At 36.9% G+C, this 16,699-nt stretch overlaps 1 protein-coding gene across 1 annotated transcript in view; it reads right to left on the minus strand.

The window, feature by feature from the left end:
* Positions 1-417: 417 nt before the first annotated feature.
* The window catches only part of Ccdc47 (coiled-coil domain containing 47), a 28,319-nt gene continuing 12,037 nt past the window's right edge, over positions 418-16,699 (minus strand). Inside the window, exons 6-13 of the mRNA XM_027946251.2 lie at positions 16,533-16,598; positions 11,757-11,858; positions 11,453-11,563; positions 10,091-10,176; positions 6,467-6,525; positions 6,080-6,189; positions 5,689-5,856; positions 418-2,134 (exon numbers count right to left, since the gene is read on the minus strand). Of these exons, the coding sequence (XP_027802052.2) occupies positions 2,054-2,134; positions 5,689-5,856; positions 6,080-6,189; positions 6,467-6,525; positions 10,091-10,176; positions 11,453-11,563; positions 11,757-11,858; positions 16,533-16,598 (783 nt within the window). The 3' untranslated portion in view covers positions 418-2,053. The remainder of the gene's footprint in view (positions 2,135-5,688; positions 5,857-6,079; positions 6,190-6,466; positions 6,526-10,090; positions 10,177-11,452; positions 11,564-11,756; positions 11,859-16,532; positions 16,599-16,699) is intronic.

Here is a 16,699-nt window from a genome sequence, read left to right on the forward strand (position 1 = left end):
CACACTAGTACATGCGCTGGGCCCAGAGACACAAGTCTGTAATACCAGTGACTTGGGAAGCTGAGTCAGGAGGATTGCAAGTTTGAGGCCACACTTGGAAACTGTCAAAAGGGCTGGGCATGTAGTGATCTTCAATCCCCAATAACAAAAAATTAAAATTAATAAAGGCTGGGGATATAGCACTGGTAGAATATTTCTGGGTTCAATCCCTAATACCCCCCACAAAACAAACAAAAACAAGAGGGAGCTCTAAGAATATAAAACACTTTAAAAGGGGTAAATGAACAACAAAATGAATATTCAAGATCAATACTTTTAAAGGAAAAGCATTTCAGTGCTGACTTTCACTGATCAGAAAAAACTTTCCTATGGGTGTATACTCTTGTAAGAGAACTCTAGAAAAGTCAAGGCTCACTCTTGAGATTTTGTCAATCAGTTTAATATATGTCCATAGGTAGTTCATTAGAATGCTTAAATTACAAAATTAGCTGCCATGGTCCAAATGTGTGGGACTTTAAGAAAGCTTATATTATTAAAAGATAGCTAAGCATATCAACTTTGATTTCTAAAATGTACTTTAAAGGCTTGTAGTACAATGCTAGTTCTAGAATTATATAGCACTAAATTAAATTTGTGTTATTTTTGTCATTTTAATAACTTAAATTCACAAACTGTTAAAAAATATTACATCTGCATCTCCCAGTTTACACATTTCTGTATTAACCTAGAGAAAACCCATGTGAAAAGTTCCCATGCAGTTACAAAGGCAGCGGTACATGCTGTTTTCACAGCAACTCATTGTAGTTGCCCCAGAACAGATCTGCACATAAAGCATCAACAAAAATCCCTCCTCCCACACCCACCAAAACACCCAACCCTTTCCCATCCCCAGCAAAAACTACCTGGTGCCAGCAGTGACTTAAAAAATGCTTTCTTAGTAGGAAGCATTTATAAAATGCAGAGATCTGAACAAGCCAAATGCTTGTACAGATAGATGGGCCTTTCCCACAAGAGTTTCTTCCTCAAGAGGCAGAAAGAACTCTCAATAGTTTAGGAAGGCTCAGTTTTTTAAGTATTATTTATGCATGTTTTTGGCTATTTGAAAGGACATACCCAGCCCCAACTGTAGAAGAGAAAAAGCAGAAGGAGAAGCAAAGGTACACAGCCATAACACAGCAGAGCTTCTCCATGAACATCCAATAGGTGGCATTAATGAAGAAGAAAAATATTTGTGACTTCACATAGACCAATGATCTGATTGCTGATCTGATATGGATGTAGCAATTAATTTTTCATGCACTTGGTACTCAAGAAAATAACATAAAACCTTTGAAAATACAGCATTCACATTGTCATTAGCTCATAGTATCAGATAAGGAGAAAACCATGCTCATGTACTACCTACCTCTAGAATTTTCCATGTACATATCAGTATCCTAACACCTACAGATTTCCTATAATACTGCTATCAGCACCTCCCACCTACAAAACATACTGCATATGTACTGAGTTTCCTGAAATTTCGTCACCACATATAATGTTCTAAATTTTACTTTTTCACAAGTTCAATGTACACACAGAAGAAAACATCAAGCAATGTTTATTGTGCAATTCCAGTAGTTATTTGTGGAATCTTGGTTTAGAGTCAGGTTCCATAGCTACTCTATCTGCTTAGTTTAAACAAAAAGCAACAACCTAATTATTTACCTGTAAATTTCATGATATTTCTTCAAACTTTAAAACATTAAAAGGATTGATGATTCATGTTATAATTTAAAAAATATTTGAAAACTACATTTTATATATCATTTCTTTTATAAAATAATCAAAATAATTTGATTATCTGGAAGAAAATTACTGAAATAGAGCCCTTTCAATGTATCTACAACCTCTGTAAAACTCCAGACCAAGAGCAGAATAGATGATGAAATAAGGATTTCTCAGCACAGAGAGTATCTGAACTTTAAAGTGAGAAAACGACTGGTGTTTTTTTATGTTTCCTATGAACTCAGAGCTTATAGGTGGAATTAGGACTCGGATCTCTGGGATGATTTTACATGGCTTTCACTTTGATTTGTTTCATTTTCATTTGCTTCTTCTCCAATTTCTTCTGTTCACGCCTCAATGCAGCTTCCTAAGACAGGAAGGAGAGAAAGAAAGAACCCAAACTTAGTTCTAAGCACATTAAAAAAAAAACAAAAACAAAAGCAAAACCTTAGGCCTGTAGCACAAATAACATTCTAGAAGAGAGTTAACTCTTGATAGTATAACAAATTGTTTCAAAGAGTGATTTGTAAATTCCTGGTCTGGGAACTATTGACTGTGTTAGGTTCCCCCACAAATAATAGAGAACTACCCACCAATACTGCAGTAAGTGAGAATGTTTATTAATTCATAGGTGTCCTATCACCTAAATAGTTGAAAAACTGAAATATCAATATTAATGCCACTTTAACGGAAACACATTCTGAGTTTGGGTTCACAAAGGAGGAAAGAACTCCCCCTCCCCTGCTCTGCCTACTGTGAGGGCCTAGTAGCAAACAGCTACAGCATATATGTCAAAAGCTATATTATTCTGGGACATTTATATAAAGTAGTCAGATATTCTCCCAACATCCTCTTCCCACACTCTCAATCTCTCTCTCCACCACCATCCAATCTTTCCCCAGCATTATCCATCCCTACTTTTCATATTACGTATTATACCCACATGTACATCTGCATCTCCCAAGATACTAGAATATAGTATCATGATTTAAAAACATATTTATGTTAATATATTTAAGTGACATCTTATGCCAAGACCATGTGAAAAATGCTCACCTTCAATAATTAAAAAATTGTAAAGCAAGAAACCATTTCCTATCAGATTTACAACTTCAAACAACTGATGTTTTTTCATAAAAGATGTTAGTGAAGAGATTTCATACAATGTTGAAAGTGTAAATAGATACAACTTCTTATAAGCAATATCCATTAAAAGTATTTTTCATAAACATGTGTATACATGCATACCTACATATTTATATATTTTTTATTTTCTGAAACAATCTTAGAAGAAATATATATTCACGTGTATGTACATATATACAGATATCTCCCAGGACTCTTTACCTTAAGAAATAAAAAAGCTCATATGTGGGAAGATATTACCTTCTTGAAAGACTTGTATTTATAAGCTGATTTACTTAAGAAAAGATAATATATACACTTAGTATATGAATGGATATATAAACAAAGGGAAAACTATATAAACAGTGTTATCTTTAATAGTGTTTATAGTGATTACCTTTAGGGATAGGGGGTGTTTGAGGGATTATTATATTATTTTTATATGGTAATTTTAACTTCTATGTATATTTTTCTCATTAAATATATAAGAAAACAAAACAAACAAAAAGCATCCTGGCAGGGATGTCTAGCTCATTTCTATGAATGAGCCATTCAAGTCAGAAATTGGCCACAGTGGCACATTCTTTTTTTTGGTACTGAGGATTGAGCACACAAGCCACATCCCTACCCCTTTTTTATATTTTATTTAGAAACAGGATCTCACTGAGTTGCTTAGGGCCTTGCTAAGTTGCTGAGGCTGGCTTTGAACTCACGATCTTCCTGCCTCAGCTTCCCTAGCTGCTGGGATTACAGGCATGCTCCACTGTGACTGGCCAGTGGGCACATGCTTCTTTTTTTAAAAAATTTTTTTTAGTTGTCAGTGGACCTTTATTTTATTTATTTACATGTGGTGCTAAGACTCAAACCCAATGCCTCACACATGCTAGGCAAGTGCTCTACCACTGAGCCCCAGCACCAGCACATGCTTTTAATCCAGTTACTTAGGAGGCTGAGGCAGGAGAATAGCATGTTCAAGGTTATCCTTGCCAAGTTCAAGGCTAGCCTCAGCAACTCAATGAGACCCTATCTCAAAATAAAACATTATAAAGGGTGTCGTAGCTTAATGGAAAAGCACCCCTGGGTTAAATCCCCAGTATTGCTAAACATATGAATAAGTAAGTCAGTCAGAAATTGATTATGAACTGGGCAGGGTGGTGAACACCTGTAATCCTAGCAGCTGGGGAGGTTGAGATAGGAGAATCCAGAGTTCAAAGCCAGCCTCAGCAAAAGCAAAGCACTAAGCAACTCAGTGAGACCCTGTCTTTAAATAAAATACAAAATAGAGTTGAGGATGTGGCTCAGTGGTTGAGTGCCCCTGAGTTCAATCTCTGGTACCTCCTTCCACCCAAAAAAGAAAAAGAAATCGATTATAACTTTTTATCTCAAATGTAGCTTCTATTCCATTTAGTTCACTAGATCTTCTCATAAGGTTTCCAGACCAGACATTATAAAGCAGTGGTTCTAGGGCTGGGGTTGTGGCTCAGTGGTAGAACACTTGCCTAGCATGTGTGAGACACTGGGTTCGATTCTCAGCACCACATACCAATAAATAAGTAAAATTTAAAAATTCATCAACAACTAATAAAAATATTTAAAGAAAAATAAAATAAAGCAGTGGTTCTAAAAAAAAAACCCCAAATGGTTTACATTCACAAGAAGCTTACAATCTAACTCAAGTTCTGGGTCTCCTTTTTCCTTTAACCCACTTTAGATTCGAATCTTAGAAAGAACAGAACTTCCTTTTTCATATAAAAATGAAAGGCATTACCTCTTAATGATTCCTATATATATATTTTATGTGTATACATTGAAGAGTCATTTCATTTATAAAGAAGACTGCATAAACATAGCTAAATTTTTAGGGGGAAATGCCCATCAGCTAACCCAAACCAAACCAAATGAAGCATGATGAAATCCAGGCACAGTGGCTTATGCCTGTAATCCCAGTGGTTTGGGAGGCCAAGGCAGGAGGATTGCAAGTTCAAAGCCAGCCTCAGCACTTAGCAAACTAAGCAATTTAGTGGGACCCTGTCTCAATGTGGTTCAGTGATTAAGTGCCCCTGAGTTTGATCCCCAGTACCAAAAAGAAAAAGAAAAAGAAACACAATGAGAGAGATGCAGGCAGAGTTATATCCTGGGCACTTCAGTTATCCTTGCCAAGTTAACACCTCACTGGCAACTGCAGTGCACACAGAAGCTCACATTTTTTTGGGCAACATGTGCCTTTTGCTCTGAAAGATTTTCTTCAATCTTCAAGATTATTCTCATTTAAATTCACAATTTCCAGGACTTTGTTCTCTTCTTTTTTAACCAGATGTATAAGTTTTAGTGCTGGATTAGGGCATCTTATTTCATAAAATTATCAGAATATGCTTATATTTAAATAACACACTAGAGCCTAAGAAGCTTACATTTGAGATAATAACTTGAAAAATACACACAAAAGTATTAGAATTCTCTGATTCTATGATTAAATCTTAAACTTTATATAGTAACTTCATTTAGTGCTGTTAATAATCCTAATTTCTGGGGCTGGGGTTGTGACTCAGTGGTAGAGTGCTTGCCCAAAATGTGTGAAGCACTGAGTTCGAGTATCAGTACCGCATATAAATAAATGAATAAAATAAAGGTCCATCAACATCTAAAAAAAATTTAAAAACAACCATGAAAAAAACAAAACTTTTAGCTTGTATACATTCCAATATAGGATTACATGAACAGCCAGTGTGGTACAAACAGGAATCCTTATAATAAAAATCTTAGTATTGCCCCAGTGATAAGGTAAGTCTGTCTTACCTCCAGTCTGCGTTGTTTCTCAGGATCTTCTTCGTTCATGATGCGCTCCTTCTCTGCTCTTTTCTTTTCTTCACGCCGGGACTGTGCAGCTTCCTGTCTCTGTACGTGTGTTAGTTTCAAGAAGTTCTCTTCTACTCGTGCACGGTTCTTATCTGCTTTTTGTTTGCCCTTTCCCAAAAAGACAAAGTCTTTCATAAGAAATCCATCTCTATGCCACAAAAGTAAAATTTCACTCAGAATTCTTGCATTAAACTATTTCCATCTGGCACTTTCAAATCATCTAGCAAAAATTCAATCATTGATAGCTGCTCCCTCTAGAGTCCTACCCAGAAAACAAACAAACAAACAATAATTAAAGGTATCAGTTTGTAATAAAGGCTTTGTGTCTTACTTCTCTGTTGAGTCGAAACTTTTTGGCTTTATCAATAGAATAAATCACCATGTTCATCAAGGGTAGCAAAGCCTCCATATCCTTTGGGTAAGTGTTACCTGATCCAGGCACTGGAAAACAAAGTCAATTTTCTATTGAGTTAATGGCAGCATTAATACCTGAGTCACCAAAAAAAAAATTTTTAATGTTAATAGACTCCTTTCTCCAAGTTTTCTAGCAGAAAATTAAAATACATAAAATGTGATCTTCTTGAAGAAACTCAGAAATCAATCAAATCAGGCATAAGGTTATTAATTTTAATGTAATTTTACATCTATCAGTTGCAAAAGAACTATATCTCCTTAAGGTCATCTCATAGAAAACCAAGACAGGACCCAGAACACTTACCATTAAATGTAAACAATAGTGTCCTCTTAGTGTCAGGCAGCTTTAAAGGCTGACCTTCCCTGTCATAAAAGAAAAGTCTTTTAAGACACAACATAAGAAAGACATTTTCCATGTTCACAAGTCATCTGATTCATTTAGACAGATACCTGCAAATAATCAGCACAGTAAGTGCCTTGGCATCCCCAAGTCAAATATAATCTCTGGGCCTGAAGGAGACTTAAGGTCATCTGGTCTACTTGGCTATCTGATGAATGCATTCCCAAGTGACCTTTATCTTTCAATTTGAATACTTCCAGTGGTGATGTCCCCTGCAGGCAGGATATATTCCATCTCATCTGGGAAGTCAGAAATGAATCTACATTTAAGTATGAGGTCCATATTTTATATGACACTCGTAGTTTTGTGGGTTTTTTTTTTTTTTTTCAGTATTGAGGATTAAACCCAAAGACACTTTACCACTCTGCTAAATCCCCAGTCTTTAAAAAAAAAAAAAAAAAATTAAAATAATTTGGAGACAGGGTCTTGCTAAATTGTCAAAGGTGGCCTGGAATTTGTGATCCTTTGGCCTCAGCCTCCCAAGTACCTGGTATTACAGGTTTGTGCCACCCTGCCTGTCTTATTTATTTTGATGAATTATATTTTATTTCCAACTTCTATGCTATCTTCCCACAATAAAGCATCTTACTTGAGTTAGCCTCTGAAGAAATTTAGAGATAATCTACTATAACATATAATTGGCCCTCCATATCTACGGGTTCTATAAAATATTTGGGAAAAGAATCTCATCTGTAATAAACATGTATTGTGCAAACTTTGTCATCATTCCCAAAGCAACAGCTATTTACATAGCATTTACACTGTAATAGGTATTATAAGCAATCTACAGTTTAAAGTACATGGGAGGATATGCATAGGTTATATGCAAAGAGTACAGCATTTTTATGTAAGGAACTTGAGCATCCTTCAATTTTGGTATCTGAGGGGAGTCCTGGAATCAATCCCCTGTGGATTTGGAGGGAAGACTATATAATTTAGTTCTGTCCTTGAAGATTCATTCATAGTCTTTGACTGCCAATCATCCCCCCTTTCTACAATTCAAAATGCTTGATAAATATTCTAATGTGATATTTTGTCCCTGGTGTTGCAAGGCAAGGATGATACAATACCATCTAGAGGGATATAATCTGAATAATCCCACTTACAACTAAAATCCAGAATGAGTTTTTTGTTGTTATTGTTTAGATGCTGGGGAGTAAACCCAGGGCCCCCAGATACCTTTATTTATTTACTTGGTACTGATGACTGAACTTAGTGGTATTTTATCACTGAGCTACAACCTCAGTCCTTTTGATCTTTTGGGAGAGGGTCTTCCTAAATTACTGAGGCTGGCCTCAAACTTGTGATCCTCCTGCCTCAGCCTCCCCAGTCACTGGGATGATAGCCTTGTAATTGTACTCAACTCCATAGCCCATCAGAGTAGTGTGCAACTGAAAATTTAGATTGGAACCAGTTCTACATGACAAGGAAACTTAAGGATGCCCTCCTGAGACAGACTATAAATTTAAGAATGAATCCAAGCCCTGAATATGTACACCTGGACAATATTACTATAAAGCTAAAAACCTGATTGGGAATAACTGATAATATGCTCGGAGAAGATATAATAATCACCTGTTTAAAGAAGGAAGCCAGAAAAGGGTATAAATGACAAAATACACAATTACATAGATTTGTAATCAAACAAAAGTCAAACATCATAGACAGATTAATATCATAAAATTTTGGGAAAAAAATGCTGGGTGTGGTGGTGCTACTTGGGAAGATGAGGAAAGAGGACTGCGAGTTGGGGCCAGCCTGGGCAATTTAGCAAGACCCTGTTTCAAAAATTAAAAACCAGGCATGGTGCTACATGTCTACAATCTCAGCGAATGGGAGGTTTGAGAGATTCCTAAGTTTATAGCCAACCCTGGCAACTTAGCAAGAGACTATCCCAAAAATAAAAAATAAAACTAAAAAGCCTTTTTATAAAAAATTAAAAAACCGGGCTGGGGATGTGGCTCAAGCGGTAGCACGCTTGCCTGGCATGCGTGCGGCCTGGGTTCGATCCTCAGCACCACATACAAACAAAGATGTTGTGTCCGCAGAAAACTAACTAACTAAATAAATAAATATTTAAAATAAATAAATAAACAAACAAACCTGGGGGGGCCGGGGTTGTGGCTCAGTGGTAGAGCTTGAGAGCTTGCCTAACATGTGTGGGGCACTGGGTTCGAACAAATAAAATAGAGGTATTAAAAAAAAAAAAAAAAAAAAGACAGGGGATATAGCTCAGTAGTAAAATGCCCCTGAGTTTAATCCCCAATACCAAAACAATGAATGATGAATGAATAAAAGAAAAAGGGTCAGGATGCAGCATGGTGGTAAAGCACTCATGTGCAAGGTCCTGAATTCAATTCCCAGCACCAAAAACAAAAACAAAAGCTGGGCACCAGGGCACACACCTGTAATTCCAGTGGCTTGGGAGGCTGAGGCAGGAGGATCACTAGTACAAAGCCAGCCTCAGCAATGGTGAGACGCTAAGCAACTCAATGAGACCCTGTTTCTAAATAAAATACAAATAGGGCTGGGGATGTGGCTCAGCGGTTGAGTGCCCAAGTTCAATCCTGGTACAAAAAAAAAACAAGAATTTCCATTTTCTTAGTATCAATCATTTCTGTAAGATTCTCATCAACCTTACTGAGTGTGTGATGCAAATAGGCACAGACATATGCAAAGTAGGCTAGGCTAGGCTCATTTGTTTGTCTCCCATAGATTTTCTTTCTTGATGTTTTTGGTCCTGCTGAGGATTGAAACCAAGGCCTGTAATATGCTAAGCAAGTGCTGTGCCACCTGAGCTACATCCTCCTCTCCCATGGGCTTTTCTTTCTTTCTTTCTTTAATTTTTTGTTTAGTTGCTGAAGGACATTTATTTTGTTCATTTATTTATATGTGGTGCTAAGAATTGAACCCAGTGCCTCACACTTTACCACTGAGCCATGACCCCAGCCCTCCCATGGGTTTTCAATGACACCTCTCTCTCTTTTTTGGTACCAGGGATTGAATTTAGGGGTGCTTTGCCACTGAGCTACATCCCTAGTCCTCTTTAAAATGGTGATTATTTGGGCTGGGGATATAGCTCAGTTGGTAGAGTGCTTGCCTTGCATGCACAAAGCCCTGGGTTCAACCTCGGTTCAATCCCTAGCAACACACACGCACAAACACGTCTAAAATGGTGATTATTTGAACTCAGGGCCTAACACATGCTAGGCAAGTGTTCTATCACTGAGCTATATATATATATTTTTTTTATTTGAGATAGGGTCTAGCTAAATTGCTAAGGCTGGCCTCAAGCTTGCAATTCTCAACTGCCTCAGCCTCCCCAGTTGTTGGGATTAAAAGTGTGCACTATCTTGCCTGGCTTTTCAATGACCTCTTGTGATGCATACAACCAAAGCAAAGGAAAACTTGGATGCCATCACCAACTTCTCTCACTCATTTGGTAAGAAAACTCAGAGAAGCATTTTGTGGTGTTTCAACACAGAACTAGCAAGAAATATTAATACCAACGTTTTATCTCATACGTACTCTTGCATAATTTTTGGACCAGAGAACTGGTCTGAAAAATGAATGGATTCAATCTTGTCAGCATAGTGTGTAAGAAAGTGAACCATCTGAAAAACAGAAAATAAAATTATTTTTTTTAAAGTTGATTTTGATGCATTTCCCTTTTTTCATAAACATTTCACCCTTCAATCCCCTGCAATGTTGCTCAGACCAAAATGTTTTAAAATTAAATTTATTTTTTTATTTTATTTTTTTGAGAGAGAGAGAGAGAGAGAGAGAAAGAGAGAATTTTAATATTTATTTTTTAGTTTTCGGTGGACACAACATCTTTGTTTGTATGTGGTGCTGAGGATCGAACCCGGGCTGCACGCATGCCAGGCGAGTGCACTACCGCTTGAGCCACATCCCCAGCCCTAAAATTAAATTTAAATAAGGAAGCTCTCTAAAGTGAAATTAATATTGTTCTTATACAGTAGCTGAAAATATGTCACAAAGCAAAATTGTAAACAAGAACGAAAGTTATGAAAATCTAAAATAATTCAGGGGATTCTTTGAGCTTCATTCTCAGTCCTTTTAATTTTGAGACAAGGTTTCATTAAGTTGCTTAGGGCCTCCCTAAATTGTTGAGGCTGGCCTTGAATTTGCAATCCTCGCCTCAGGCTTCCTACCTGCTGGGATTACAGGCCTGTTACTACACCCAGATTCAAGGATTCCTTTTTTTTTTTTTTTAAATACCAAGGATTGAACCCAGGGGCACTTAACCCGGAGCTACATCCCCAACCTTTTTAAAAATATTTTATTTAGAAACAGGGTCTTGATGAGTTGTTTAGGGCCTCACTTAGTTGCTGAAGCTGGTTTTGAACTCAAAATCCTCCTGCATCAGCCTCCTGAGCCACTGGAATAACAGGTATGTGCCACCGTGCCTGGCTCAAGGGATTCTTTATAAACATGTCACCTTGAATTTACATTTGGAACTGTCCCTGAGTTATTCCATAATTTAATGTAAGTAAGATATACTGTTACCATAACACAACCAAAAGAAAGAAATGGTTTTCTGAACACCCTCTTCTCCTATGCTAATTGAAGATCAAAATTATAGACCAAATGGCATGGTGAAAAGAATTGAAGTTGTGTTCCTTCTTCAAAAAACCTGAAAGTCATTAGCAATCCCAGAAACAATTTGCTATTCATTCAGAGAACTTCTTGACTAATCAAACAGTACTTCTGACAAGTTGAATTACTGCTTAAATATGGTATTTCAGAATTGATGTGAGAAAAGAATACATAATTAATGCATTAACATTAAGGATTCATACAGGGTGACTTTTAGGAAAAGCCTTCTCAATGCCAGGTCTGGCAAATATAAGTCTTTTTTACATTTACCTTTGTATCCATCATTCCCTCTGTGACTTCTCCCATCTCCGACAGGATGGCCAAAGAGTCTGGCAGTCCATACTTCACTCCAGACTTAGGTTTATCACTACAAAACTCACTCTGGAGGAAGAAAATTTTGAAAATAAGATAGGACATTTGATTATGCACAAAGATTTCCCCCTCAAAAAAGCATCTGTATTAACATATTTCAAAGCTTAACAACATTTGAGTAAGGTAATTGTCTGTGCAATGAAAATCTATTTAATAAAGAAGCAGTTTCTATACATATTTCAGTTGGAAAAACTTGACGTACCAGATCCTGCATCTCTTTCTGCAGTCGCACTAAAGCTTTCCGTGTGCCAACAGCAAACACATAGGTATCCATGTCTTCATCATTCATAGTTACTTTTATTTGCTTTTAAAACAAAACAACAAAGCTTACTATTGGGTTCTACGGTAGATAGATTTCTAAATGGTCCCTAAGAACTCCCTTGAGTGAGATTTGCAAGTATGATGTGTCATCACTCCCATAATTATGTTGTTATAAGGCAAAAGGTCCTTAATTGATTGATTTTGAATTAACCAAAAGGGACATTATCTTGGGTATACCCACTAAGCATGCAAATCCTTAAAAAGGATGAGACTCTATGAGAAGAAAAGAATCAAGGAGTGAAAGGGCTTAAATAAAGATGAGTGATAAAGAACTGAGGGTAGCCTCTAGGAGCCAGTTGGTAAGTAGAAAGAAAATAGAGATCTACAACTACAAGAAACTGAACTATGCCAACAACCTGAATGATCTTGAGAAAGTGATGCCCAAGAAGGAAACTTTAATCTTGCTGATACCTTAATTTCAGCCTGCAAAGACCTGAGCAGAGAACCCATGCTTGGACTACTTATTTTCACAAACTGTGATATAACAAATGGGTGTTATTTTAAGCTGCCAAATTTGTGTTAATTTGTTCTGCAGCAATAGAATACTAACAGATTCATACAGGAATACTCAAGTCCAAAATTCAGCATTAACAAGATCCTAATTGAAGCTGGGTGTGGTGGCACACACCTAAAATCCCAAAGGCTCGGGAGGCTGAAGCAGGAGGATCGTGAGTTCAAAGTCAGCCTCAGCAAAAAGTGAGGTGCTAATCAACTCAAGTGAGACCCTATCTCTAAATAAAATACAAATAGGGCTGGGGTTGTGGCTCAGTGGTGAGTGCCCCTGAGTTCAATCCCTGGTACCCACCCATGCAAAAAGATCCTAATTGGAAATGTGCTATAATAAGAAATACATTTGGTTTTTGTCCCAGGTTTCAGGCACCAAGCTCCTAAAACCTTTAGAATCACATGAATGATTGGAGTATCTTTTGTTATTGAGAAAAGAAATGCAATGACTTTGGTTGGCTCCTAGATGGCATCAGAAATAGGGCTGGTCATCATAATAATCAAGGGCTTAGCGGGTGTGATCTTTCAGCCCTATTCAAGATATCTGGGAAAGAAAGGAAAAATGGAAATTGAGTTCTACAAAGACTCCAGAACAGGAATGGGGATTTAGCTCAGTGAACAGCACTTGCCCAACATGCTCAAGGTCCTGGGTTCAATCTCTAGTACCACAAACAACAACAAAAAAAATCCTGAATAAGATACAGAGGGCTTCCAAGTTAGTGAACTCATCAACCTGTTGGAAGAGTAAAATGCTCAGAAAGGTCATGCTCCATGCATACCCCTCTCCTATGTACCACCCTTTATTTCTCTTTTATTTGGCTATTCCCGAGTTATATCCTTAAAAATAAGCCAGTAAATGTAAGTAAAATGTTTTCCTGAGTTCTGTGAGATAATCTAACAAATTAATGAACCTGGCCAGAGGTTGTAGAAATGTCCAGTTTATATTTTGATCAGTCAGAACTGTACATGGCAATATGGATGGCCTGGGATCTGCAATTCCCTCTGAAACAGGAATAGTCTTGTGGGATTGGACCCTTCAGCCTGTGGGATCTAAGCTAACTCCAGGCAGATAGTATCAGAATTGAATAGAATTGTTAGCACTCAATTGGTGTCCAGAGAATCAAAGAACTGTTGGTGTTGGAAAATACCCCCAAAGCAAGTAAACAACTATTAATATTTTGCATTGGGCCAAAATTAAAAGCCTAAAGAGTCTGATATGACAAAACATGGCCCTACTTGTCATCTTATTTATATTTTTAAATGTTTGAGTCAAATAATTATCAGTTTTTCCAATAATATGGAAAAAAGAAATGTTACTATTGGGTAAGATCTGGCAAAATAGCAGCCGTAAAAGAAAAATTTTCTGCTCTTTCAACATTGACAGAAAATTATACAAAGTCAACACTTTAAACAGAATCCTATAAGAAAAAAAAAAACTAAATGTAAAGAATCATGGGTGTGGGCTCAATGGGCTCAATCATGGGGGTTATGGCTCAATGGTAGAACACTTGCCTTGTACATGTGAGGCACTGGGTTTGATCCTCAGCACCACATAAAAAATAAATAAGCGGGGCTGGGATTGTGGCTCAGTGGTAGAGTGCTTGACTAGCATGTATGGGACACTGGGTTCGATCCTCAGAACCACATACTTGTAAAATAAAGATATGGTGTCCACCTAAAACTAAGAAATAAAATAAATATTTAAAAAATAAATAAGCAAAATAAAGTTATTGTGTTCATCCACAACTAAAAAATACTAAAAAAAAAAAAAAAAAGAATCATGAGTTTATTAAGGTAATTTCTCTTTGAGAGGTAGGGGAAAAGGAGGGAGGAAAGGAGAGAAAAAAGGATGACTGGCCCAGAGGAAAAAGAGAAGAGTAAATACACTCCAGGAAAGAAATGACATGATTTAAACACTAAAGAATAATTTCTATGAAAGATGGCTGGGGAGGTTACAGCAAATTTTCTTCTTCTTTTTTTATTTTTTTGAGTAGTGGAGATTGATATGACAAAACATGGCCCTACTTGTCATCTTATTTATATAAGGGCATTTAATCACTGAGCCATATCCTCAGCCCTTTTTTATATTTTAGAGACAGAGTCTTGCTGAGTTGCTTAGTGCCTCACTAAATTGCTGAGGCTGGCTCTGAACTTGAGATCCTCCTACCTCAGCCTCCCAAGTTGCTGGGATTACATGCATGGGCTACTGTGCCCAGCTTCTTCATTTTTAACTAATGTTTGGTGGGAAAAGAGATGACAGGAACATTAACTGATGAGGCTCTAAACTTTAGTGGATTAAGTCATCAATGGCGACATTAAAAAAAATTAAAAGATGTAGATTTACAACTAAAATTGAAATCTTTAAAATAATGAGTTTCAAGAAGAGGCATGGTGGTGCATTCCTGTAATCCCAGCAGCTTGGGAGGCTGAGGCAGGAGGACTGCAATTGAAAGCCAGCCTCAGCAACTTAGTCAGGATGTAAGTAACTCAGCAAGACCCTGTCTCTAAATAAAATATAAAAAGGGCTGGGGATTGTGGCTCAGTGGTTAAGCACCCCTGGGTTCAATCTCCAGTACCAAAAAAGAGGGAGAAAAAAGAGAGAGATGAGCCAGATGCAGTGACATGTCAGTAACCCTAGCTATGCAGGAGGCTGAGACAAGAAGGATCACAAAATTGAGGCCAGCCTAGACAACTTAGCAAGACCTTGGCTCAAAATATAAACAGAAGGACTGGGTGTAGCTCAGAGACCTCTGGGTTCAATCCCCAGTATTGCCCCCACCTCCAAAAAAAAAAAAAAAAAACCAAGAAAGAAAAGAGAGATGAACAGGGGAGCAGGAAGTAATTATAAATTACTTATTAAATATAAAGTAATTTAGAAAGGACACCATCATTTAGCCCATTCCCTACACTTTGGAGAATATGTTTTACAAGATCCTGGATATATGGTTATCTAATCTCTATGTGAAAACTTGCCATGGCAGAGACTTAGCACCTTATCAGGGAGCCCATCCTACCTATAGACCACTGATCATTCCAATTTTTTTTTTTCTTTTTGAGTGTGCACCCAAGTGATTGGGAAAGAAATAGTGTTTCAATGACAGGAATAGAAAAGTTCAGAGTAGAAGTAGTTTGGGTGTAGGGCTGGGGTTGTGGTTCAGTGGTAGAGTGCTTGCCTAGCATGCATGAGGCACTGGGTTCCAACCTCAGCACCACGTAAAAGCAAAATAATATGTCCACCTAAAATAATAATATAATCATAATATATAATAATAATATAATAATCCAATAACATTTGAAAGTACTAAATTTATAAAACTAATACAACACTTACTTAACACTACTTTGTACTTTGACATACACTTATATATCTCTTATTTTATTAATTCATATAAAAGAAGAAATTGTCCTTTTCTTGTTTTTTTTATTGTTGTTTTTCAGTACTAAGGATAGAATCCAGGATGCTCTACTATGGAGCCACATCCCCAGTCCTTTTTATTTTTCGTTTTGAGATCCTTGCCTAGGCTGGCTTTGAACTTGCAACCCTCCTGTCTCAGCCTCCAGAGATGCTAGGATTACAGGTGGGTGCCACCATGCCCAGCTATTCTGTATATTTTTGTTTCTTGTACCAGTGGGAACCAACACAATTATTTACTGAAAGAATTAAGGAAGGAGGAATATGGCATTTCTAATAAAGGATACATTGGCAGATTAACAAGTTAATTTAATAAAGGAAAGAAGGTATGCCTAATAATAAAGTTCTTAAATCATGGTTTGAGCTCCTTCAACCAAAATTAATTATCTGAAGCAAAAAAATTTGAGAAGAAACCCAGCTTTTTGCCAAAAACAAAGACATACATAAGAAGCAGAAGTAGATATGAAGGCAAACTATTTGTGACAATTCTTCTTCCCTCTATCAAGGCTAATTTAGCTGATCTCTGTGGTGGTAGAGTATTTCTCATTCCCTCCAAAAAGCACATTAAGGCCTCCAGATAGTTGTACACTGAGTGAAAGAAGATCTGCTTAAATAGAAAAGGATCATTTTTTTTTGGAAAGGGATATAAGTTGCCAGAAATTCCAATAACAATCAGGTAGAAATGGAATAAGGTCAAAGAAGTAACAAATTCAATCTGTAACCAGCATGTATAATACATACCACTTGATCACTCATTGGCCTCATCATTCGTGCCAGGACATTCAGTAAGTCTTGTCTCTTAAGGAACTAAAAAAATAAGGAGTTAATATAGTTTTAACTTCTACTTACTATAAAGAAAGGGACTTTGAGAGAAAATCACTTGCTTTATCAAATATCCTCTATAACAT

The sequence above is a fragment of the Marmota flaviventris genome, chromosome 17 (genome assembly GCF_047511675.1).
Source record: "Marmota flaviventris isolate mMarFla1 chromosome 17, mMarFla1.hap1, whole genome shotgun sequence".
Lineage (NCBI taxonomy): Eukaryota > Metazoa > Chordata > Mammalia > Rodentia > Sciuridae > Marmota > Marmota flaviventris.